The sequence below is a fragment of the Adiantum capillus-veneris genome, chromosome 8 (assembly GCF_014529385.1).
Source record: "Adiantum capillus-veneris isolate H3 chromosome 8, ASM1452938v2, whole genome shotgun sequence".
In the NCBI taxonomy this organism is placed as follows: Eukaryota; Viridiplantae; Streptophyta; class Polypodiopsida; order Polypodiales; family Pteridaceae; genus Adiantum; species Adiantum capillus-veneris.
In genome coordinates this window covers 84,073,302-84,100,043 of record NC_140938.1, presented here as the reverse complement: position 1 = coordinate 84,100,043, position 26,742 = coordinate 84,073,302, and the positions used below count along the sequence as shown (strand labels likewise).

At 41.5% G+C, this 26,742-nt stretch overlaps 1 protein-coding gene across 2 annotated transcripts in view; it reads left to right on the top strand.

Annotated features, from left to right (window-relative positions):
- Window positions 1-12,259, top strand: part of LOC147452470 (spatacsin carboxy-terminus protein) — a 144,445-nt gene extending 132,186 nt beyond the window's left edge. For both annotated transcript variants that reach the window (XM_086518152.1, XM_086518150.1), the window contains 9 exons: window positions 7,688-8,147; window positions 8,254-8,718; window positions 8,841-8,957; window positions 9,063-9,184; window positions 9,260-10,049; window positions 10,126-10,380; window positions 10,467-10,652; window positions 10,776-11,114; window positions 11,198-12,259. In XM_086518152.1, the coding sequence (XP_086374278.1) occupies window positions 7,688-8,147; window positions 8,254-8,718; window positions 8,841-8,957; window positions 9,063-9,184; window positions 9,260-10,049; window positions 10,126-10,380; window positions 10,467-10,652; window positions 10,776-11,114; window positions 11,198-11,947 (3,484 nt within the window). In that variant the 3' untranslated portion in view covers window positions 11,948-12,259. The remainder of the gene's footprint in view (window positions 1-7,687; window positions 8,148-8,253; window positions 8,719-8,840; window positions 8,958-9,062; window positions 9,185-9,259; window positions 10,050-10,125; window positions 10,381-10,466; window positions 10,653-10,775; window positions 11,115-11,197) is intronic.
- Window positions 12,260-26,742: the final 14,483 nt, after the last annotated feature.

Below are 26,742 nucleotides of genomic sequence, written 5' to 3'. Positions count from 1 at the left end.
GATGTCTCCTTTAGACTGAAGCTGCCCGATACTTGGAAGATTCACAATGCTTTTCATGTGAGTCTATTGAAGCCTTTTAAAGACGATGTGCCTGATGATGGGGAGCCAGATGAGCAACCCGAAGTGGAGGAAAGCGAGGAGATACTCGTTCTAGAACAGATATTGGCACACAAGGAAAGAAAGATTAAAGGTAAAGCGATTAGGCGGTTCTTGGTTACGTTCAAGAACTATCCTGCATTGGATGCGTAGTGCATGGAGGAGGACCTAACAGATACTTCTCAGATTTTGGAACTTTACCTTGGAGCATTCGGTTTAGCATAGTCTACTCCTATAGAACCCCGATTTCAGCATGGGCGAATCTAGTGCAGCGGGTTTGCACAAGAGGGGAGTCACTCCGCTCCTTTGTCAACGGATTACCCCGATTTGGAATAGAGTCACCAATGCCCCCCTTTGGGTTTCGGGGATATTGATGGGCTGACAGTATTCTGCTGTGCGACTTTATGAACTTGATTCCCGAAAATGAAAATGATTGATTTGTACTTGACTTGTTTGAGTGTAGGAATTGAAAGACGAAATGACTGCAGCATTTCGGTCTCATAAATCTCTATAGACATGATTGCAATAAGGATTAGTTAATCGGGCATCCGTGAGGTTCGGAATGAATCTGGATGCGATTACTAAATACGTTGCCGATTGATCATAGTATGAGATTTGGAATGAATTTGTATATGATTTGTCATGTGATGTCCGGTGATGTGACTGTCGTCTTGTACAAGTGCTAGATGTGTCTAGTCTAGTGCGTCGATACTAATAGTTTGTGTCTACTAAGACAGTTTATGGCCTCTGTTTGTTTTGCAGGCGTAATCGAGCGCGATTACAATTCTTTCAAGAGGAGGGTATGTCACAAACTGATGACATGGTTGGCCCTCTGACACATTTACATTGCTGGCATGCCCGAAAAACATGTCCACAGGCTGACATGGCAAATTTCCAAAAAACGCGCTAGGCTGCTGACCTGGCAGATTTCTGCAATTTGTGCTGACATGCTGACGTGGCAGTTGTACGGAACTTCCGTAATGTGCGCTGACTGCTTTTGGCAGATTTTGGAAACCAGTTGCTTTTGGAACTTTTGCTTTTAAGTTTAATGCTTTTCGAGATCAATTGCTTTTGAGTTTGAAAGCTTTTGGGGTTCTGCTTTTGGGCATCCTTGGTAAGAATAAATACGTCCAAGGGCCTCACTTCTCAAGTCATCTGGATGTAGAGTCTGAGAGTGAGCACCCCGCACCCGCGGGCTCATTGTACTTTGCTCAAAGATTAATATAAAAATAAATACCGAAAGGGGCGCCAGTCTTTGGGGCCAATTCCTCTGGGCACGGAACTACGCCCTACCGAATCGGCTTTTGTGAACTGTTTTAACGTGAATCTCTGCTGTGTCACGGTAGAATCTTGACTTGGGGTGTCCAAGTTTGTTACACTAGCTCTCCCGAGCTCAATAGCTCTGTCAACTAATATACCTCTAGTATAAGTGGGCTCTGAAGCTCCTGTCGAGCATGCTCATCTGGTTACTAAGCCCTTACTCTAAAGAAGTCAGTGATCTCCCTTTGTAAATGTCTCCCATTGCTTGATCTCCTCAAGAGACTCTCCTTGTGTTTGAACTTTGCGCAGCTCTAGCAAAAACAACCCCAGGCATCTGTGATCCTGATATCTCATGACTCTAGCCAATGGTCCAAAGCCCTCTCTGAATAGACAATGAAAGCGGCCTCGTATCTCATAGTATACTGGAGGATGACAAATGTGATGTAACTCTGTCTCTGGCTCTATACGACACAACTGGCATATCGTGGCCTCTGTTGGTACTCTCCTAAATCTGCGAGTCTCAAATCTCTAGCCGGTGCAATGATGTGCGCATCTTCCCAATAGCACATCGTATCCCATAGGATAAATGAGTGTCCATATAGGCCGGTCTTATCACATCAACTTCTGTTAGTTGGAGAAGATGCTCTCTATAGAAGGCCATCTTCGTGCCCAACTCAATTCGTGTGTCTGTAGTATCCATGTGCTTTTGGTATCTAGCTGAATCGAACCCTGACATATTATTCTAGTGATCTCTGTCCGTGTGAGAGATAGGGAGGGTGTGTCCAAGGAGTACTGGAACGGAGGCAAGCACTGCATCGATGCAATCTCTTGAAGCATTTAGTGAACCTCTAATGGTTTCCTCAAGTCTGACACTATCAAAATAAACCCCTTACTCAATAAGTACTTTAGTCTGTCAAGGTAGCTTGTTGTCGCGTACCCCATTTAAAAGGGATCTTCTTTTTGGTTAGGTCATGGAGTGGTCCTGCTACATGAGCAGAGCCTTGGCCGATAATATGAACACAATTTAAAAAAGCTATTTACATCATGTAAAATAGTGGGAGTTGACCAATCTTGTACAACCTGGATCTTTGTTGGATCCATACTCGATTGTGAGAGACTATATGGCCTAAATAGATATCTTCCTGAGAAATAACTCACTTTTCTCTGCATTGATATACAACTCATGCTTTTGCAATTCTAGAAACACTATATCCAAGTGCTTCCGACGTTCCTCTTCAAAGAATACTCCCATAAAGGCTCGGTATGAACTGAAGATACAGTCATTCGATTGAATGTGATGAGCATTGGTTAAGCCAAAAGGCTCACCCAAAATTCATAAAGTCCAAAAGTGGTGTGAACAAAGTCGTTTGAAAAGCAGTCTTGTGGACATCTTCAGGGGCGATGCGTATCTGATGATAACCCACTCTTTAAATCTATGCAACTAAAGATGCTTGCACCCTATAGCTTATCGAGAATATCCTCAATCCGAGGAATTGGATAGCGATTCTTATTGTGATCTTGTTTAGAGATCAGTAACCGATGCACATTCAAAACGGGCCATCTTTCTTCTGCACAAGTAGAACTGGGAGCAATAAGGTGAAATATTTGGCCGTACTACCCTTTTTCTAGAAGCTCGTCGACTTGCTTCTCGTTGGCAAGACTTGCCCAGTAGGGGGGTTGGTTAGGAAGAGAGCTAGCCGGTATGAGATCAATGCAATGAGCTTTCGGACGTTCTGGAGGTAGCTTATTAAGAAGAGTTTCAGTAAAACATTCTTTGTATCTTTCAATAAATTGAAAGCGTTAAATTTCAAGACTTGAGAGCAAACTCTCTTTAGACTTATCCTTTTCGCACGGATCCTTTTCTCGTGCGAAAACTAAGCAAGCAGAAACGCACTTCTTTATTTCCTTCCTAATAGAGATATGGCTTACAATAGGGAATATCCAATCCCCAACATCAACAAAAATTTTAACTTTCTGGCCCTCAAATTTGAAGGTGAGGGACCATATAATCTAGGACCGCCGGCTAGATGTGGAAATGCCATCGCATACCCAGGATGATGTCACATCCTTCGATGGGTGCCATCAAAAATGATTCTCGGTCCTTGTACTCGCCAATTGGAAGATTGAGTTTGTTGGAAGTGAGGTTGCAAGGAAACACACACAGCTTGGAGAAGCTTAAGGCACACAACAGAGAGTAGTATTGCTTATTGCACAATGGAAAAGATGAGTTAGCCCTAGAGCGATGGGCGTATATACAATGCATAGGGGAAAAGACCTCCTAGTGAGGGAAAAATGCCCCGGTGGTCACTACCACATATGTATGGTAACAAATCCCTCATGGGAGTGATGCGATGAACGAGAGCTGGCACATAGTGTATAGGGAAGTGTCATGCCTTGAGTGCATGATCAATCCACAAAGGGGAGTAAGCCCAAAGCTTTGGGGAAAGCTTCAAACTTCTCAAGGGGAAATGGATAAATATCAGCCTGCTTCCATATGTGTAGGTGGGCATGACCGGCTGTGCCGGTTACAGGCACAGCCGGTCACGGCACTTTTTGGGGGGGCATCGGTTTTTTATATGGTATCTTGCATGGGCTGCGTGGTGCTCACAAGCGCATGCGCACTACGTAGTGGTAGAGCTCTCGAGTGCGAGGCAGTGGGTCATGGGTTCGAGCATTCCGTGTGATGAACGTGTTTACCATTTTGGTCAACCCTTGGTAGGCGGTTGATTTTGACTGGTAACCGGCTCACCTTGCGTTGCCACGAATGCAAGCAAGCCGATTTTTAACCAACGCCCAAGGTATGCCTTTGTGAACAGACCTGCAAGGTTGCCTTGTGTTGGCACATAAGCCAATCTGATTTTTCTTTTTTTGGGGGTTGGGGGCGCTTCCTATAGCCAAGCTTCTTGCATAACACCTTCTGTTCCGCTTTGGGGCTTGAATCTACTCGTTTGGGGATTCCACTGACACATATGTTGAGGAGACATGCATGCCTCATCTTCTCTTCTTTCAAGGTCGCGTGAACAATTTGCACCTCTCCTTTTTGTGACTCCATTGGTACATCTTTGCGGGGTGGTTTTTTTTTAAACCACTCTAACTATCTGTCCTTCTTGGCTTCCATCTTCTCTTTGATGCTTGCAATAAGGGACCCTAGTCAATTCTTCTTTGATATGTATGTCAACTTCAGTAATTTCCCCTTCCTTCCTTGGCCAAAGTAGCTTTGATCTGGTCTCCGCGGTTATTTAGAAATCTCATCTATGTATAGCCCAAACAGAGTGAGGGAGAGGGGGCATCCCTGTTTCACCCCCTATGTGTTATCAATTCTGCAGGATAGTCCCCCAGGTTCCCTTACACGGCCTGTCAGTCTCTTACAAAGTATATATGTCCCATAGCAGGCGCTCCATTACTCCTATGTCCTGCAATCTTTGCTTGATGCGTGCTTGGGGTATCATGCCAAAAGCCTTGCAGAAATCCACAAAGCAGCAGTATTAGGTACATATTCTTACTACAAGCTTGATCCAATGGCGTGAAATTGACTTGCTAAAGTTAGGCCTGATGTTAATAAGTGGTTTTTTTGTCCATGTTTTGGTTTGGGAGTTTTGAGACCACACATATGTTTTAATAGGTCTTGCCTACCTACCGAAATTTTGGTTTTGTTTGAAGCACTTTACTAGCTCGGTGAAATGTACATATGGGGTTGTACCCAGCTATCATATGGATCATGTCCAGCTACTAGACAGAATGGGTACCTCATCAGATCAGTTAAGCATAGAGACCAGTAGATGGGAGGGTGTACAGACAGGAAATTGGAGCTGTTAAAGACATTGGCCGTTTAAGGACCTTGATATTACTCTTTGTTTATAAGGCTGCTATAAGAATTCTACCACCTTTCTTTAACAAATAGGTTCTGCCCTACATCTAAACATCCATCTTCGGGTAGAGCATGCCTGGTCCTTGTAAAAACCAGCAAAAGGCTCTGCAAGTGGTCGAGGACGATCTAGCTCTTCTTCAGGTTATTAGCTGGGCATTCTCGCATGCCCAAAGAGTGTGTAGAAGTAATCCCCAGGCCTCCCTGCTCGAGCCAGCCAAATGTCAACAAATAGAACATGAACAGTATAAATAAGGTAAAGTCTAGTCATTGGTTTTTGAGACTCAAATCGGTAAAAAAGATGAATCTCTTTGGTTGTCCCTCTTGGTGCTTGACACATAGCTTGGAGAGACGACCTTTAATTTCATATTAGAATAAGACTGCTAAGTAGGAACATAACTGCATATCTTGATAGAGATAATAGAGAGATTGAAAGTTCACTAGGTAAGAACATAATTGCATGCCATGATAGAGAGATTAGCAAGTTAAACAAAATGCTAAACTGAAATCTTGTGTACATATTGGGCGTTATATGGAAAACCCTTGAGCACAATCATGGGAAATGGCCATTGCCTCTTCAGCTGACCTCTATGGAATTTTGTGCTTTTTTTCAAGCACAAACTAAGTCTTTGCAAGGGGGCTTCATTCTGGCAAACACTATTTATTTAGTAGTGGAGAGTCTCCAACTTTTGAGCTCACGATTGGATGTCTGAAGGTCTTACTTGGAGGATCTTTCTCATAAAGGTATTCAGAAGTTATTAGAACTCAGCTTTCACTTGAAAGACTTGAAGACCACTGTAGGCCTTGTACTTAGGATTTCACGTGTTTATAATCCCCCATAGAGAGTTGACCTAGGAAAGCAGGAAGAAATAATGAGCCAAGTGAAAGAGCTTTGGGCCAAGGGTTTGATCCAACTGAGTGCTTCTTCGTCTAGAAGAACAATGAGCCAAGTGAAAGAGCTTTGGGCCAAGGGTTTGATCCAACTGAGTGCTTCTTGTCTAGAAGAACAATGGTTTTGGAGAATGTGCATAGATTCTAGAGCTCTCAATAAGAACACCATCAAGAACAGTTATGATACCTAGGATCAATGCTACACTTGACAGGTTGCAGCGCTGTACTTATTTCAGAAGAATCAATCTCAAGATTGGATACCATCATATCAAGATTGCACCTAGAGATGTCACAAGACCGCTTTCGGGACATCCTTCAAGTTGTATGAGTTTATGATTGTGCCTTTTGGTCTTACCAATGCTCCTGCAATCTGAATAGGATGTTGGACAGAATTTTTGGAGAGCATAGGAAGTTGGTGGGTACGCTCTTTGACGACATTATTGTTTTCTCCAAGTCTGAAGACAAGCATCGAGAGCATTTAGCACAGGTATTCCGAGCATTGAGACATCACAAGCTAGCTATTAACGGGAAAGGTACACTCCTTGAGACACATCATATCTCCAATGTGTGTATATGGATCAAGCCAAGGAGACACATCATATCTCCAGGAGATACACTCTTTAATACACATCACATCTCTAAGAGATACACTCTTTAAGACATGTCATATCTCCAGGTGTGTGTATGGATCAAGCCAAGGTTGAGGTTATTTTGTATTGTTCTGAATCGGCCACATTTGAAGAACATGCATGACGTGAGGATCTTCTTGATCGTGTATCCCTATCAAGATATTTCCAATCTCAAGCTAAGTTATCGGACAAGCACCTGTGCATGATCTGGTCCTGTTGTGCTGTACTGACTCTATAAACTGGCTTGCTAGGAGCCAAACTTCCAGGAATAAGATGAGTACTTGGTTCTGAGGGTGTCCAGGAGGCAACTCCCACGGTAGAAAGATTCTGCATATTTCTGTAGAAAAGTTTATATCTCCTTTTCTAGATCATGTAAGGTAGAGGATTCCTTCTCTTCCTTTACTTTCACATAGATTATGCCAGGAGAACGACGTTTCTTTTTAATATAGGAATGGCCATAGTCAATACAAGAGGGACTGACTCGTTCTGAAGTCTAGAGTGAACTTCTACCCCTATCTTCGAGTGGTTTCTTATTGTACGTGTAAACAAGTGATTTGTTTGTATAGAACCAGGGTAGTTCTTTGGAACAGGAACAACAATCTCGAATAAGATGGGATGGAATCAGGAACATGATATCATTGCGTGTATTGGGTCAGGGAGATAGCGCCACCTCAGGTCACAAATTGAGCTTGGGAGGCCTCCACCACTCCTCTAGTCAGTGTGTTCAAGAGTTAAACCCCTTCCTCCCTGTCTGATCCTCCAATTTGTGAGTATGTCACAAGGGATGTCATCTGTGATCTTTTAATTAGGTTGAGCATCCTGAGTTCAGCAAATCAGAACCTGGGGTGTCGTGTGGTATTTTCAAATAATTTTGTTTATAATTTCCAGGGAAATTTTGTGTATGCTAGGGTAAAGAGCTTGTCTTTACTGAATTTTTCATGGACAGGGAAACATCTTCAATCAAAGTAAATGATGCTGCTGCTCATATTGCTGCTTGTGTGGGGGCTGCAGTTGAAGCGACCAATGCACTGCCAGAAAGCAGTCATATTGTAGATTTTCAGTACAACAGGAAAAATTGTAAAAGGAGGCGCCTATTGCTACCTGAAAAGCCTGAGCCAGAGGTAGGTAGCATATTCAGCACACCAGCTGAACTTAAAGAGAATCTGTCCAGCAGTCAAAGTGGTGCAAAAGATATAGCATTAGGTGAGAGGGCCAGCTTTCAGAGCAAACAGAAGCTGCAAAGTCTTCTGGGTGAAGCTTCATCATATGGTGGCACCGAGGAACAGGAATCTTTGTCTAAGATGATAGCTATACTTTGTGAACAGCAACGTTTCTTTCCTCTGTTGAAGGCCTTTGAGCTCTTCATGCTTTCATCTTCACTCCTTCCTTTTATCCGCTTTCTTCAGGTAAAGTCTCTGCTCAAAAGTTTTATATGACACGAAAAACATGTTAGTCTTTGTTGTACCCCTGTATGTCTGTTCTTATGACATCTGATATTACTGCTCAAACCAGGCATTTTCTCTAATGAGGACCTCTGAAGCTTCTGCTCATCTAGCACTTTTCTCTAATCGATTGAAAGAAGAACTGCAACAATCGCAACACTCACAGAATAGAAGTGGAAGGATTTCAGCAGCTTGGATTACGGCAGCTGCAGTGACAGCAGCCGATACCATGCTAACAGCTTGTCCTTCTGCATATGAAAGACGTTGCCTTCTGCAGCTTCTTGCAGGAGCAGATTTTGGTGACGGAGGTGTAGCTGCTCTACGATTTCGTCGCCTCTATTGGAAGGTTAAACTGGCTGAACCTGCTTTTCAGCAGAAATCAGATACAGCAGTTGTGGGCATGGATTTGGAGGACGATGCATTGCTATTGGCTCTAGAGACGCAGGGGAAATGGGAAGAAGCTCGCACCTGGGCGCGCCAGCTGGAACTTAGCGGGCAAAACCAAAAGGCTGTGAATCATGTGACTGAGACTCAGGTGGATATTGTCATCTTGTTTTCCTCAGCATGCATGTTTTATATTTTTAGTGCATTTAAGTGCATGCTTTTCTGCCCTGTGAAATAGAGTAGGTGGCCTGTCTGATACATCAATACCTATAGGCTGAGTCCATGGTAGCGGAATGGAGAGAATTTCTCTGGGACTTGAAAGAGGAGCGTATTGCCTTATGGAATCACTGTCAATCACTCTTTTTGAGGCATTCCCTTCCTTCACAGCAGGTAAAGTTTTTAGAAGTTGTCGAACTTGGTGTTTTTTAGGCTTTGCACTTGTGTTTAAGAAAACCATGACTTTGTTTTGATATAGAAGGTTTTTTGGTTGAGCAGGCTGGAATGTTCTTTCTTAAGCATGCAGAATCACTTGAGCAAGAATTGTCTCCATCCGAGCTACATGGGATCTTTTTACTAGCACTTCAATGGCTGAGTGGTTCAATCACAAACACACCTCCGTATGGGTTTGATTGCTAGCTGCTTTCTTGGTTGAGTTACCAACCATTTGATGTAATTAATCCCTATTTTTGTAGATCTTATCCCATTCAACAGCTGCGAGAATTAGAGACAAGGATATGGCTGCTGGCTGTGGAGTCACAGGTGGAGCTTCAAGAGGACCAGGGCCAGACAATACGTCCAAGACTTGTGGTGGGAGCTCCAAAATTGAACCAAGAGGTCATTGGCAGCGGTCCAGTAAGCCTCGACTCAATCAGCCTTACAGCAAAGTCAGTTTCCGTTGTAGATAGTCATATAAAGACCACTCGAGCAAAGATACTTGAAGCTAGTGCTAATGAGCGAGAAGGTGCTACACAAGCACGCCAGCCTAACATGCAGGACCAGAACAACTTAAAAATCAAGCGGAAGCCAAGGAATTACGCACAGCACCGAAGAGCTCATGCTGACAAGCCTCCCAAGCCTCAGGCAGAGTTGGAAGGGAATGCTCAATTAAGTGTAAAAAGTCCTAATAAGAAACCTGATCCAAAAGTAAACAACGATTTCCAGGAAGAAGTGAAAGATGAGACGGTTGCAACTGAAGATCAAGTTTACTGGGAGGAGCGTGTTGGTGAACAAGAGCTAGAACGGGCTGTCCTCTCTCTTTTGGAAGTAGGGCAAGTGTCTGCTGCCCGTCAATTACAGCAGAAGTTGGCACCGGTTCACATACCCCTTGAACTACTTCTCGTGGAAACTGCTCTAAATGTTGCCAATTTGTCAACACCTACTGTAGAAGGGTGTGTCGATCCTTCAAATCTTCATCCCTCTGTCCATGAGCATCTTGGATTGGCAAGGTTGATAAATAACTTTTCATCAGCTACTCCTTTTGAGGTGATTAGTTTGTTACCTGTCTGTCATTTTGTCACTTTCTCATTTGAACTTGTAAACATAAGCAATAACATTTCAGGTTTTGGACGCACTAACCAAAGCTTGTCGAGAAGGCTGTGGCCGTGGAAGCTGTAAAAGGATTACAGCAGTTGCCCATGTTTCAGACTTCTTGGATTTACCATTTTCAGAAGCCTTTGAAAAGGAACCTACCCAACTCCTCCAGCTCCTCTCTCTAAAGGGACAGGATTCCCTTTCAGAGGCTAGGCTACTTGTTGAGACCCATGCAATGCCAGCTGCAAGTATAGCTAAGATTCTTGCTGAGTCATACCTGAAGGTAAAAGAAGCATCAGAAGCTGCTTTAATCGCGTCTCTCTTTCTTCTTTAACCATAAGCATTCCCAAGTTTTCCATCTATGTGTAGGGATTGTTAGCTGCTCATCGAGGTGGGTACATGGAATCTTCTGTTCGGGAAGAAGGACCATCACCTTTGCTTTGGAGACCCTCAGATTTCCTGAAGTGGGCAGAGCTTTGCCAGTCGGAACCCGAAATGGGACATGCTCTAATGCGCATTGTGATCAGTGGCCATGAAGTGCCTCATGCCTGTGAGGTAAAGCAAGTACCAAGCTTCTAGTATGGACTATAAACTATATTACTTAGTGGATGAATGATGCAAATATGATGTTATCCGTAACTCTGGTTGATTAATAGTGCACTCAAAATATTTTTTCAGGTTGAGCTCCTTGTTCGTGCCCATCATTTTTATATGTCATCTGCCTGCCTTGATGGCATAGATGTTCTTTTAGCCTTGGCAGCGACACGTGTGGAATCATACATTGCGGAAGGGGATTTCACATCTCTTGCACGGCTGGTCACAGGCATCAACAATTTCCAATCTTTACATTTCATGCTCGACATCTTGATAGAAAATGGGCAGCTAGAGCTGCTACTCCAGAAACGGGCAGGAGTAGAAGCTGCCATGGAGTCATCAGCCTCTGTTCGTGGGTTTCGAATGGCAGTTTTATCTACATTAAAACATTTCAATCCCCAAGATCTGGATGCTTTTGCTATGGTTAGTTAACATTAACTTTGTTTCTTTTTTTCATTCCCTTTTCTGGGTGCTAGTTTGTATGACTAAGGGAATTTTTGTTGCAGGTGTATGACCAGTTCGACATGAAACATGAAATGGCAGCTCTGGTGGAATCACGAGCTCGAAAAGGCCTAGAACAATGGTTACGTCACCGTGATCCTGAACTAAGTGATGACCTTCTAGAGATGATGCGTTACAATGTAGAGGCGGCAGAAGTTTGGGCAAGTGTCGATGCGGGAAATAAGGCGAGGTGGAACTGTGCACAAGCATCTTTAATCTCTCTTCAGCTACGTATTCCTGAATTAACGTGGCTGAACTTGAATGAGACAAATGCTCGAAGGCTGTTTGTGGAGCAGTCCCGATTCCAAGAGGCTCTTGTTGTTGCAGAGGCTTATAACTTAAACCAGCCAGGTGAATGGGTGCCAGTTCTGTGGAATCAAATGCCTAATCCTGGATGGGTAGATCAGTTTTTGAGTGAGTTTGTTGCCGCCTTACCGCTTCCTCCTAGCATGCTCATGGAACTGGCACGGTTTTATCGTGCTGAAGTGACGGCCAGAGGAGACCAGATAGATTTTTCTTCATGGCTTTCTCCTGGTGGATTGCCCCTTGATTGGGCAAAATACCTAGGAAAATCATTCAGATGTCTTCTTAAGTATGTCCGGGATATGAGGTTAAGAGTACAGCTTGCCACCCTAGCAACGGGTTTTCCGGATGTGCTGGACGTATGCATGCGCATACTTGACAAGGTCCCTGAGACTGCTGGGCCGCTTATTCTTCGGAAGGGGCATGGTGGAGGCTACCTTCCTCTTATGTAAAGGCGATATTCTGTCTGTATAATGGAGTGTGCTATAGGTAAAGAGTTTTGTGGCTTCAATTTTTGAGCTTCAGATGAGTGTATCATAGGCGATATAAAAGAGAGGACGTTTTCTTCAGTCCCATATCAAGAAAACCACAGGTTTACCCAGAAAATTTATTTGTATATTGTAACATACATTCTGCTGTATTGGTGTAAATTTCCTGCAGAAATTATTTGAATAAGTGGGTTGTTCCACCAGTCCCTTTATGTAATACATTTTTTGTGTAATATATCACAATTTGGTAATGAAGTTTTTTTTTCAGCATGAACATCGTTTCTACAAAAAGAGTCCGGAAGCTGAAAGCTGCTCAAAATGATGATAATGTCTACTTAACATAAGTGGGAATTCCAACAGCTCTTGCAAGCATGCACGTACACAACGAAGAGAGCATAAATCCTCTCGACTATCACTGTGATAGAGGTGTGTAAGGTACACACCACCGTCAACCCATTTCGCAAAACATGTCACTGTAGTTGATTGACTTATCGGTATATCACCATCAGGTGTCTCTGCAGAGCTTTCATTAGAGAAAAGGGACTCAATAGCACCAGGCATCCCCAAAGCTTAGTATATGTGTGAGACGTGTTGAGCTAATGGAAGGTGGAATTAGCTCTTAATGATGTCACAAATGGGTGGAGAAGTAAGGTAAAGGGCATCCTACTCGCATGTCTCATGTTTTAACTGAGGAAATCCTCTTCCCAAGGATAATCACTTGGAGATCGCATTGGAGTGTGTAAAGAATCCGTGTTTTATCTGTGGATAATGGAGAGGTGATAACACACCGTGGTTCCGAAGTTGTGCTACATATCCAGGCTTAAAAACAATTGGACACCCAAGCTGTATATGTTCAGCAAATTAAAGTTTTTTGCACAGAAATAAAAGTTTTCTAATAGTCCCCAAAAAAATCAAGAGCATCAAGAGCAATGTGTTAACATATCAAGTACCACAGACAAGATTGATGTCTAAAAAGCTTCAACTAAAGCTTCACGTTGCTTAAAATGGATATGTAACGTCACCGTAGATGTGGAGGTTTTGTTATCAATCAATGTGATCTCTTAGTTTAAGGTTCATGATTATCACAACAAGATTCCATGTAAGTGCAATCCCACGTTTATAAACATATTATGATGAGCTTCTCAATCATGGGCTACCTTGTGTACAGTACCTTAATTTATTCATGGCACTAAGCTTTGATGAGGATGTGTTTAATGTAGATTGCTATATAACATATTTGACATGAACAAAAAAGGATCCAATGTCATACACAAGCTGCAAAAGCAAGCAAGAGGAAAATGTCACAAGAAGATTGGGATTGCCTACATCAGCTAGTGATCACGACATACTCCAATAGAGCTTAGGAGGTGGGAAGTTGGCACTCAAAACCCAATTGTAGAGAAAATTGGAGAATACCATGAAGTGATGGAATGTCAATGATGACAAAATCTCTACCATTGGCCCTTTCCATTGTCAATAAGACCTTTACGGAGGGGGGTGATCCTCGGGAGGATTTCTTGATCGATATTTAACGACACAGATTTAATAAAAATAAATCCTCTAATTTTTGGCTTGTGTGCATGCCCACTTCCCCTCTTGGAAGCTCAATTTGAGCATCCATTTTGGGCCATGGTTGGGCTATCTTTTGGTGGCCTACCCACTCCAGCCAAATTGCTTGGGAGCCTATCACCCTTAAAATTTTAGACATGATCTCGGGGCAAGCCTACTATCATTATGGGGGATCAACCTTTCTAAACTTAAGTCCCCAAACACAGTCAAATGTTGGATCCATACCTATTCGACAAATAGAGTTATGCAAACTCAGTTATCACTCAAGTCATTCTAAGTAGTTGTTGCAATACAATGACTTTGAACAATGTGTATTTCATATATTGTTCACACTACCTCTTTTAGCCACACAATCCCAAGAGATTAAGAACATATACTCATAAGTTCTTATACCCCAATCCCAAGAGATTGGGGTATAAGGAACATATACTCATAAGTTCTATAGAAAACCATGCATTTTTAACAGTTCTCATGGATCAACGTTTTGTCAATGTGTGCCCATTCACTATAGGTGCCTTTTCATATTGAGACATTTAGGAGTATAAACCTTTGAAGATGTTTTTCCAAGAGAAATAACCTTTATCTCAGACTATGTCATATAGAGACAAAAAAAGTTTTATACTCATAAAGATGTGAATGGGTGCATTATTGTGAATATTCAAGACATTACAAGATGCATGCAAGATGAAGCCTACCCACTTCTCGTAGTCTCGTGACATCCGTCATCTATCTAACTCGTTAAGATACCCTCGCTCTCGAAACATCGACATGTGTTGTGTGGCACTGCACCAAACTTGTCGAGCTATCAAATAGTAGACAGAGAATTCCACGTCCCAACCATCATGGACCAACCACGTAAGGCATGACTCGGCAGTAGCAATGTGCCACGTGGTTCGCCATGTGAGATGTACACGTAATTCATCGAGTTACGTGTACACCATCGTGGAGGGTCCTTCATGAATAACATGGCACATCATAACCACCTAGTCAAACCACCATGTAACTCATCGAGTTACGTGGCCAGTCCACGGTGATAGAGGTGGATCTTCACGTAACTCGCCGAGTTACTCGAGCATGATGCTCGCATGATCGCGACATGAAACTCGACGAGTTACATGGCGATCAAGCATTGGCCACGTAACTCGGCCAGTTAATTTTTTAGAACTAAAAAAAAAGTGGACGCCTCAAATATGTTGGCCGTGTCATCAAACTTTGGAATATCATTAATGGGTGACATATTACAAGCAATAGTAGCATATGTATCTCAAGATTAAGGTGATGAGCATAAGAGATATATAGCTTTAAGCTTCACATCCAACTTCAAATTTTTGAGCCTGTAATTACTTGATGCATTGGCAAAATCTGTTCACTTCAAAATGATTAATGAGATGACCATGAGGCCTTGTGGAAAATTTGTGTATAATTGATACTAAAAATAACTTTTACCTTATGTAAAAGCTCAAGATTCGAAGATGAAAAAAGGTTAGGCTTAAATACCAAGCCAAACAACAACTTTAGCTACTTCGTTTAAATTAGAATATGTTATTATCTCTTTCCATAGAGGTATTGCTACCATCAAACTTCTAATGTTGAAAAAAAAAGTATCCTCCAACTAGAACTCGAATCATCGAGTTAAAGAGAGAGAGAGAGAGAGAGAGAGAGAGAGAGAGAGATGAAATGAAATGAAATGTTATATTAACGTCTTCAAAAGGCCAAAATGACCTATGAGACCAATCAGTTACAAAATAGTGAATCTAATACCATGTCTGGGTACAAAAGAACTAGAAAAGAACTAGAAGTGGAACAAAATACTACTACTACTACTACAATCTAAAACTACGTGGGTGTAGCAGCTGATACAATAGGTACCCGGTAAACTGGATGTAACAATGTGTGAAACAAAGATGGAAGAAATGGTGAGGATCCATCCTCATCTGCACTCTGGATGTCGAGAGAGTATGGCTCGAATCTTCTGTTGTAGTCTCCGTCGATGCTGTGTAGCTCCTCTCCTCAGCCGCGGTCGTCTGTATCTCTGTAGCTCCAATGCTCGGTCGATGAGAGTGCCAGTAGTGGTCGAATGAGTGTGGGACGAGCTCTGCAGTGGTGGCTGCTCCTCTGGCTGTCCCATATCTAGTGAAAAGAAATCTGTAATGTGTCTCTGGGACTGCCTCTCTCTAGCTCTCCCCAGTAAAGTGTCTCTATACCTGTGTAACTCAAGTAGATATAGTCCAAGACATCTCTGATCCTCATAACTCATGACCCTAGATAGAGGACCAAAACCCTCTCTGAATAAGCAGTGGAAACGCCCCCGTATCTCATAGAACACTGTGCAATGACATATGTAGTGCAACTCTGTCTCTGGCTCTCTCTGGCATAATCGGCATATCCTGCTGTCTGCTGGTATCCCTCTGAATCTACCAGTCTCAATCTCGAGCTGATGTGAGGATGTGCGTATCTGACCAATGGCACAACGCAAACCATGAGACATATGTGTGTCCATGTAGCTGGGTCTAATCACAAACCCATCTCCTGTGAGGTGGAGAAGATGCTCTCTATAGAAAGCCATCTTCGTGCTCAACTCCTGAGGCGGCTCTATCCATGTCCTCCTGGTGTCGAGCTGGATCAGGTCCTGACGAATGAGTCTAGTGATCTCCACCCGTGTAAGAGACAGCGAGGGTGCCTGAAGAGAATACTGGAAAGGGGGCAACCTGTCCATGGTGAAGCCATGCGTCTGAAACCATGAAGTCATCTGTGCATACCAGCATGAAGTGTCCCCCTGTAGAGCTAACTGTCTGGAAGACTCAAGGGCCAGTCTAGCATATCTGTCTCTAGTAGTATCCCATAGGTTGTGCACAAAGGACACTGATCTGGTAAGCGCCTCAATCTCCATGGGGGGGACAGCTAGCTCTGCTCGAATGATCGCGTGAGGTACGGAGGCCTTGGCTCTAATCAATCGGGAGATCATAGATACCAAGGGCCTCTCCATACGTCTCCAACCATCCTGGCCTACAGAAGGTCCCCATACCTGTACCCCATACATCATAGCTGAGGCTACTAAAGTATCAAAGAGCCATAACTTTGTCCGAGGTTCCTGGAACTGAACCTGCGAACACATCCTCTCCAAGCCTCCCAAGGCCGCATAAGCTCTGGTCAGTCTAGTCTCTACTGCTCTCCCCAAAGAAAACCTCGGCCCAGTGAAGACTATCCCAAGGTAAGTGTATGCATCTGTATACTCCACAATCTCTTGACCATACGTGAAGGTCGGTGCCGATCTCCTGATCCACTGCGGTGTGGTGTTAAACACCATGACCTTGGTTTTACCAAGGTTTACAGACAATCCACTATCCTCTGCAAAACTGTGTAATGCATCTAACTGTCGCTGCATACCCTCTGGTGAGTCAGAGATCAAGACAATATCATCAGCATATAACAACAATGGGATCCACGTCCCTGCCAGCTGGGCACCTCTATCACCCTCTCTGTCAATGTAATCAGACACCTCATCAACATACATACCAAATAGAGTAGGAGACAATGGGCAACCCTGTTTCACCCCGATAGTGGAGTGAACTAAGTCAGATATCCCCTCTGGGGTGCGTACATGTCCCATCACTGATCTGTATAAAGCCATAATCCCCCAAATCAACACTGTGGGCACCCCCATCTCCTGCAGTCTGCGCATCAGTCGAGCTCTCGGTACCATGTCAAATGCTTTGCGGAAATCCACAAAGCTTCAATAAATCCGTCTCCCATGTGACCTGCCCTCCTCAATGATAGCTCTGAGGTTCAGAATATGGTCAAAAGTGGAGAAACCCCTCTTGAAACCTGCCTGTCCCTTTGCCCGTACACCCTCACCCTCTGCCCAGTTACTCAACTGCTGCTCAATAATGGATGCATACAATCGTGCCAGTGTGTGTCCAACCATAATAGTGCGGTAATTTCCAGGCTCTGTAGGATCACCTGCCTTGAATATAGGTACAATAGTAGACAACCTCCAAGTCTCAGGTAATCCCTCACACATGGCACGATTGAACAACACTGCAAGAACCTCCATCAGCATATCCCTAGCATGTATAAAGTGCTCCGCTACTAGACCGTCATGATCGTAAGCCCTCCTGGTCCTCATCCTGTCAATGGCTCTCTTTACCATCTCAGTGGTAAAGAAGGTGCTCGTAGGTGGACATGGCTCTGTAGGATCTGGAAGGGGATCCTGCCCAGGAACCGTATATAACGATGTCGCATACTGGCCCCACACATCAGGAGAAGTAATCACTGGGGGAGGGGAGTGCTCATGGAAGAGTCGCCATGCCTCGCGTGAGTCTCTACTCAAGAACAACTGATACAAGTCTCGCTCCACCTGGGCCAGAGAGAGAGCTAGAGCTACAAACAGAGTGAACACCATGGCCATAATCACCCCATTGTGTGGCACTACTGAGGGGCCATAGCTGTGAGCCGCGTGATGCCACTGACGCGAGCAAATTAGAGATGCAGTGACCCGTCACGTCTGGGGACCATCATAGAGGATGATAAGTTCTTATGTTGGCAGGATGATGAAAGACATTTGGTTGACCTTGTTTTCTCGCCATTTTTAGCATCACTCACCAAAGTGCAGATGAATGATTAAACTCTATTTACATTTACATATGGTAGCCCTAGGTCTTCAAAGATACGAAAGCATCTAATACTGATCTCCTACTCCTTGATATGGGTTAACAATTTGGCTCTCTCTAGCAAAAATAGCATGCCTATATTTGCTTGCATGTGCTTGCCTTTTCTACTTGCACGTGTGCATTCGGAGAAAAAATAAAAAAAAGGTAGGTTTGCCTTATCCAAAATGTGTTCAAATAACAAAGAATGGTCGCCTTAAATTTTTGCGAGAGAAGTATTTGAGATCGACTCAAACTACAAGTGTTTTTTTAAATGCTCAAATTTGTGTTAAAAATGCCTTCTCAAATAAGGTTTATGCGTTCTCATAAAGGGGAGAAAATGATCCCAAGGTTGGCTCCAAAAAAATTTCTCAAGCCCTGATTCGGTGCCAATTTCCTTCACCTTCCCACCCTATCTATAATTCAATCTCTACATTAGGAAGGGACTGGGGTGTAGAAGGGCCTCTTTATTTGCCATGGGATTAAAAATGAGATTAAAGAATAAGCAAATGGGGAATTGCCATGTAGACTGAAATGGTGGATGTGGCAGGTCCTAAAAGTGATTGGTCAAACTTATAGGCCTAGAGGTGAAGGGGTCTTTTCTTTAATAATAAAAGGAGAAAATAAAAAACAATTGAACCTTTTTCCAAAAAGTTGGGGTAAAACTCTACTCTTTCTCTCCCTAGAGGCTACTGACTCCTCCCCCCTCCCTCCCAAAAAGGGTCTTTCAAAAAACATGCTAACATTCTCTCTCTCCTCTTTACTCTCTCCAAGTATGCTATCTCTATCCTCTCTCCCCTCCAACTATGAGATATGCATCTCCTTCTTGAAGCCTCTCTCTCTTCTTTACTCTCTGCAAGGCTACTATCTCTATCCTCTCTTTCCTCCAACTGAGATCTGCATCTCCTTCTTCAATCCTCTCTCTCTTTTTTACCTCTATCCTCTCTCCTCTCTAGCTATGAAACCTGCATCTCCTTCTTCAATTCCACTTTTTCCTCCAAATAATTGTCGTAGCAGATGTTTGAAACCTCCCTTCTCCATAGATGACCCAACCTCCCTTCCCCATAGATGACCCAACCTCACCTTCACATCTCTACATAAATCTCTAGATCTGAAGCACCGGATGCTTCTAGAGTATCTTCCTAAACACCTTCCTTGGTCCTTCATTATTATCTAGATAAAAAATGGTCTACCCTTATATATCAACATTGTTTTGAATATCAGGCACATGAGAGTTGTTTGGTAAGATCAGTAGGCTTCTTTCACCAAATATATTGATAAGAATAGTGAGCTTGGTACGTATTTCTAATGTTCTCATAACTTTGCGCACTATATTAGTTTCTATTTCCATCTTCCAGGTACAGATTTGTAGCAGTTTCATTGTCTATCATTGTATACATCTTAGCATTGTTCATTATGCTGCATTAAGAATAACCGTGTATATAAACGAATCTTGATTTCTTTTTGCAGGATGTGCTGCATTTCTTTCAAGGCTTCTTTAGGTGCTTGTCAACCCAAGAGCGTATTGAGTCATTAAGATGCAACAATGTGCAAGATGATAGTGGGGATTGCTATCGACTGCAAATGATTTATGCAGGCCTTCACAATACAACCAAACTCAAGAGGTATACTGAAGACGTCAAGGAGACATATGGCTTTCAAGTGCACCATTGGAAGGGGAGAATCATGGATTTCAACAAGAATACTCAAGATGGAAAGTTGCTAGCAAAGGTAAAACCTCTGTATATAGCTTCTCAATTGCAGCTTGACACATCCTTCTCTCAACCTGAGTTTTTTGCAAGCTGTACAATGCCCTACTTTTGCTTACATGTTTTGGATTGTCCCATTTATGCTTTTACCTCTTAGGCTATTTCAAATGTGTACATGATGTGGGGTATTTTTTATATATATGTTTCCATCTAACTTTGTCAAGTGGGAGTCGGTGGAATCTTTTACAAGAAACTTTTAAGCTATACATGTGGACCTTGGGAAGCTGTTATTGCAAAGTATTTACCTTGAGAGCTTGTCTCATAGAAGGAATCTTCTATAGTCATCCTTATGTCACATCAAGGCAAAATGGATGCGGTAATATGTCTCCCATTAACTTAATAAGCTTGGATAGTTTGAAATGGCAGAGACTAAACAATGCATTGGGACCAGTAACCAAAAGAAGGATGGAGGTGGATCTGCATGCTACAACAATGAAGTGTACCACAAAGCTACCCTATTTCTCTACACATGGTTTTTTTTATTCCTTTTATGTAAATAGCACAGTTGTATCATTTGGAGAAGAGAAGGTTTTGACTTGTAAGGGCATCTCATTCCCATGATGTATCATTATACTAGCTCAACCACAGAGCCCTAATTAATGAAAAAATTATTTTATATCCCATCTCTGTGCATAACTGTGGATTGTAAAGTTTAATTTAAGTTCTTTTAGTTTTCGATTCAATGTAGGTGGTGCTTTTGGTAGTTCATTAATTTTTGAGTTGTGAATGTGTCAATTTTGAAAGTCATTTGTGAAGTTTTAAATTTCATTTCTCCTTGTCATAAAACACTAGCTCTCCTGCTTTCTATGCTAGTTTCTCCCATCTGCCTCCATGGCAACACCCCATGAGGCACTCCTTATGTATCTTAGTGACATTGATGGGCCTTTAGTGATCACATCGATACACTAGTTCCCCCATGTTTGAGGGCACAATTGACATGGAGGCAACATCAGCCATTCGTATTAATGCCTGAAATATTTTTCTACATGGAGGCACACATGTCCAAATATGAAATTGTTTTAAGGGACTCACTCCATGTGGTTCTTGATTGATTGTCTAAAGCATATGTACAAATCTGATTAGCTTTTTTGATATTTTCTATTGAGTTTTCTGTAAGGGCTTGCTAAGAGGGACTACAAGATAGAGGATGAGGATGACCTCTTTGACTTGGACATGGGGTGTATGGGCACCCAATTCCTTAATTGGGACATGGTTCTAGCTTTGTTGGATCTTGAGGACACAAAGACGGCTAAGAAAAGAGTAAAACACAAGCAAGAAGCTCTCGTAATCCTTGTTGACAAAAAAGATAGGGGGTTGAAGAGATAAGTGAGCATTTTGTGGCCTCAATGGCACTTGTGATCCTATAGGACTCTGTTGGCCTTAGCCGACAAAGATTGAGTACTAGATGGAGATCAGGTGATGAAGGATATTTCCATCTACTCACTTTGCATGCAATGGTGATAGAGGGTGATCAATTTCTTTTCCTCAACAACATTTCAAACATTGTGGGACTTCGAGAGAATGAAAAAATTTAAATTACTTCATGTGTGCTAATTCATTGAGAATGGAGCTTAGGGAATTGTGGACCTCGTGCTCTTTTAATATTTTTGTATATCATGCAAGGACACTTTCTTGGCTTTCCATTTCCTATTCTTCTTAGTCATTAGTGGTGGGGGAGGAAGGATTTTCCGTTTCCATGCAAGCTCATGTACTTTTTTCTACTCTTCTGGGGCTATCTATTCCTCTATGCTTTTAGCTATATTCTTCTTCTTTCCTTGTCCTATTCACCGATGATCTAGTCTTGCATGCCCTCTCTACAATAAGCCTACTTATCTAGAAAAATACGGTCAATTAGAAAAAGATAGGTGGTGGCAGGATATGTACCAAAAATTCATGTGTGACGAGTTTGTTAAGTATTGTGGAGAACCTAGGGTAGTTAGTGCACCATGGCACGCATTTGGCCTATTGGATGTATTTTTGGGATCGAAAAAGGGAATTTTCCATGTGAGGCCATGTTTCCAGGGCACATTTGGCAAAATAAAAAAATGACATTTGCACCATGGTGTACATGCCACGCTTTGGGGTCCTCGAGACCTGTACACCCCCCCCCCCCCCCCCCCCGTGGCATGGTTTTTGGACGCACTTCTCATCCAATTTTGCCAAATGTGCCCCTAAAACATGGCCTCGCATGGAAAATTCCCCTTTCCAATCATTTTTCAACAACCATACGGCCAAGATATTCCGGGTGAAAGTAAATATTCTGGCGAGCCCGTTCTCAAGCAAAGCTCAAGAACGGGTATGAATTTTTGGTTTTTCGACGAGTGATTTTTCTCATGCATGATGGTTTCTCCTTGTGATGGGGGACATGTGCGTTTCTAGGATAAAAATTATAAGGAAAAATCAGGCTCCATGCTTAAGAACTCTTGATGGCAACCATGTTTTCCAATTCAAAGTTTATGAGCTTGTCCCATGGGTTGTACGGACTTTGTTTTGTTAGTTTTGGATCAATCTCAAGTCAGTTTATGGCCATAAGTCAAAATTGATGCTTTGCACACCACCATGCCCTTTTCTAATGCCATGGGCATCAGTTGATGTTTCTCAATGATCTAAATAAGGTACATTGTCTATAACCTCCAATCTAAAAGCTTCATGTGTAGTGGTCAAAACTCAATTTTAACACTTTGCCAAAAAAGAGATTATTATCTATAGATCCCCTTGGACCCTAAGTCAAATGGTCATATGAGCTTGTGGAAGTGCTCTATATGTCTATGCTATGGCCCTTTCCAATTTTGGTTCGATTTGGTGTACGGATCGAGTCTCTATGTTCAATTTTTCACCCATGTATCCCGAAGAGGCCCTACTGACCTAGGTTTTTTCTTAGCTTCCCATTTGTCAAAGTTTGAGACTTAGTATTGATTTTGGTTTTCTGGTGAGTAATTTTTCTCTTGCACAATGGTTCTTCCTCATAACAAGGGTCTTACAATCGTCCTTTTGTAGAATAAGAATTACAAGGGTAAAGCACGCTCCATATTTAACATATTTCCATGTCCATCTAAAAGGGGACAAAGTGTCAAATCGTAGAAATTTTCACTAAATCATAAATGTAGGTCATATATTTTTTAAGTTGGCTCTAAATTCATTTTTAGGTATGTAGTGGAGTTGTAAAGCTTCTACAATGTCTCAGTAACAATTGATGGAATTCAATTCTTATTTATGTTCAACCCTGACTTACAACTTAGTTCATAACTTCTATTTTTTGAAGACGTCCTTCTTTTGGGTCCTTTGAAATCAAATATAAATCTTATCTTTTTTTCACATATTTAAACTAGACACAAATGAAGCATCATGCACAATCTTGTCCTCTAGCCTCACCTGTACGAGAAAATCACGATTTTTTTCCACATATGCTGACTAAGAGTTTTTTGAGAATCGTTGTGCAATCACTCACTATTTTTGACACAAATTATGCCCAAAAACTTTCACTTCCTTGGATGCACTATCATTCTTCAAGATTTCCCTATCTTTGGCAACAAGATCCCTTCAGTGACATGCACATCCCGTGAGATGCAGAGATTACTTGTCAGACTTGCTTACTTACTCTACTCCTAAAACAAAATAAATCAACCAAAAATGAACTTGGAGTGGTTAACCTACATTCCCTAATTGAACTCTAGAAGTTCTTCCTATTTTCTTATGTTTTTCTCGCCTAGTGCAAGCTTTACCACTCTACCAATAGATGAAGTCTTGCACTAAGCTCCGACCATATCTAAAAAACTGATCCTAACTTGTGTAACACTTTTGTAGCAATAAATTCACCACAATCAATCAAACATAAAGACCAAAGAAGCCGTGGTCTCCTTTTCTAACCTATCTCACAATTATATTCCTAAATTTTCCATCAATTTTAGACTGAATTTTTTTTTACTAATGAAATACTAAAATTAACTAGAAAATTTTGATATAATTTCCACAACTTCTTAATGTATACAAGCTTTAAAATTAAATCACAATTGTCTAAGTTTAATTGATATATTTCTCTTTGATTAAGGCCAAAATTAAGCAATTTTAATCCTAATATAGAGTAATAATTAATTAGATTACTAATCATAATAAGAGATTAAGTATTCACCAGTATAATAACATAAAAGAGTGTAATTAATTGTACAGAGAGGTTTAATCTTTCTTAATTAATAAGATAATTAGAAAAAGTAGACATAAATTAATATAACTTTCATTAATTTATCAGAATTAGCACTAATTACCTGGATTAATTACTTAGAGTTTTTCTCTCTTAGTGATCTTTGGGAAGAATCTCTCTAAGCACGAGAGATTTTGCCAAGGTCTCCAAGTTTGTCTAAAAATGTGAAGCCTAGGGGTCTAGACATTTATAGATTTTTCTCCCAAGCAGGGTTGAAATTAGCAGTTTCTCAGCTCCTCAAGCAGCCTTTTAGCTCCCCCTAGCACCCCATACTGTTAAATCTTTCCTTGGTAGGTTCATCATATCACCCCACAACACTTGCTCAGCTTGGTTGGTCAAAACTGCTAACTGCAATTTGCTTTCATGATTTAACTAAAAATATATGGTCCATGTGCTTAAATTATCTACTAGGCCATTTGAAAGCCCATGTGATTCAATAATTATAAGATTTTCAATTCTTTTATTTCATTAAAGTGATTGTGAAAACTTCATGCAAGGATTTGGGGGTTAGTTTTGATCCAAATTCGATTTTGAAGTTTTTTGATGTGCTTAAGAATCCAACAATACCAATTTTGATTATGATAAGGATAATGATTTACTAGTTTGGAATTCTAGAGCTCTCAAAAATAACTTAGTGTCATTTTCGTACTGCCAAAAAGGTGAAAACATTACAATGACCCCAACTTAAGAATCTGAGATGTTCTCATCTCAACCGAAGTTAGGGAATTCTTTACAACAAAAACTTTAGGTTTTCATGTAGCATCTTGAGTGGGATCATCTTTCCATTTGACTAGATGCTTCTTAATTGCTTAATTTCTAATATTTCTTTACCTCTCTTCAAGAATACCATCTGGTTTGAAACTCCACAATTCCTTACTTTTAATTGTACTAGCTATTCACTATCCTATTTATCTAAAAAAGTCTTAGTGTTGAGCCCATCATAAAAGCCTTTACAAATCAAGTGTATCTACTTAAAACCTAGATCAAAACTCTTCCATATAAACAAAAAGATCTATATATCCAACTTGTTTACATGAACGTGATCTGTCTAACTAACCATTCAGAGCAAAAGGCGTTTGACAAGTATTATATATCCCAAGTTTGTCAAATTGAATGCACTTGGCATGTTCTTGCCATTATGAGCAATCTACATTCAAAATAAGCTACAATCTTTGCACTAGAGGTACCCCCTCCGTGCCCTAACCTGGTTGACCAAAAAAAAAAAAAAAAAGGGTTTTAAGAGGTATCATACCAATAATTTTTTGGTTCCTATTAGTCTTGTGCATTAATACTTTCATATCTAGGTTATTTTTCAAGGAAGGCTATCTTGTGCACAACGAATGTGAGGTTATTTTTGGGTAATTAGCTCATTCCTAAGGTGTCACCATGAATTTCTACTGGCAAGGTGCGAAGAGGGACGAGGCGAGGATTCTTTTGAGTTTGAATTCTACCTTCCTGGCTGAGAATTAAAAGAAAACCTCTCTTCCATTTTCTAGTTCTACACTTAATTTCATGATTGAATACCAACTCAACTTTAGATTCTTTAAGCATTTTGGAAAATGAAAATAATATGTACTATTTCAATATACAAGTAACTCAAAGTTTTATTATCTTACAATGGTTCAGATAACAAGTAACTCAAAATTTTATTATCTTACAGTGGTTCAGATAACTACCTAATGTTGCTGAGCTCTAGGATTGCTAATTGTGGCCAAATGAGCGGCTCTTTCATCTTCCTCATTCATTAAGGTTGGGGTTGTGTAAGCTCTTACTCCTCTTCCTCTTCCTCTGCCATGTCCTCCATTTCTACCTCCTCTTAGATTGTCCCCTTGGTTTATTGGAGGTTGAGGAACGGTTTTGATGGTAAATCCTGGATTTTACTCTTTTGGATAATTATTTCCATAGTGCCGCATTTGATTGCAACTATAGAACAACCTAACGTTTGGGAAGGTCTGCTCCAAGTTTACTACCACAACTGCTCCACATTGTTGATATCCTTGGTTGAAAGTTCCCCTAGCTCTTCCCCTAAAGTTATTAAAACTATTATAGTTCCTTGTAGGGGTGATTCCTTTGAATGCAAGAGGTTTGGCTCTAAGAAGGGCATCGTGAATTGATATAGGCCTCATAGATTCAAGATGCGTGCTCAATGATTTATTAAGGCCTTGACAAAGACGGGCAATCTATTGCTCCATTGTCATATGGGAAGCATAGCGTCGTAAATACACATATTTGGTGTAGTACTCCTCCAGCAAAATCCCTAGTTGGTGTAGATTGAAAAAACTCATTTATCTTAATAGCCTAATGTACAGGAGGGAGATAGAGTTCTTTAACTGCTTGCTTCATCTTCTCCATGGATGGACTACTGGTGGTATTGTGTCTGCAATGGTATTTCCACCAAAGTTTGGCATTGCCACTGAGGCAGAACATACCTAACATCGCTTGATTCTCATGTAGCGTCAAGCCATGCTTCAACATCACACTCGAGGTTGGGTTCTTCTCCCTTGAAGATGGGGAGTTGGACTTGCTTTAGTAATAGTTTCTTTTCTTGTGTAATTGTGTAAAGGCTATTCATGCGAG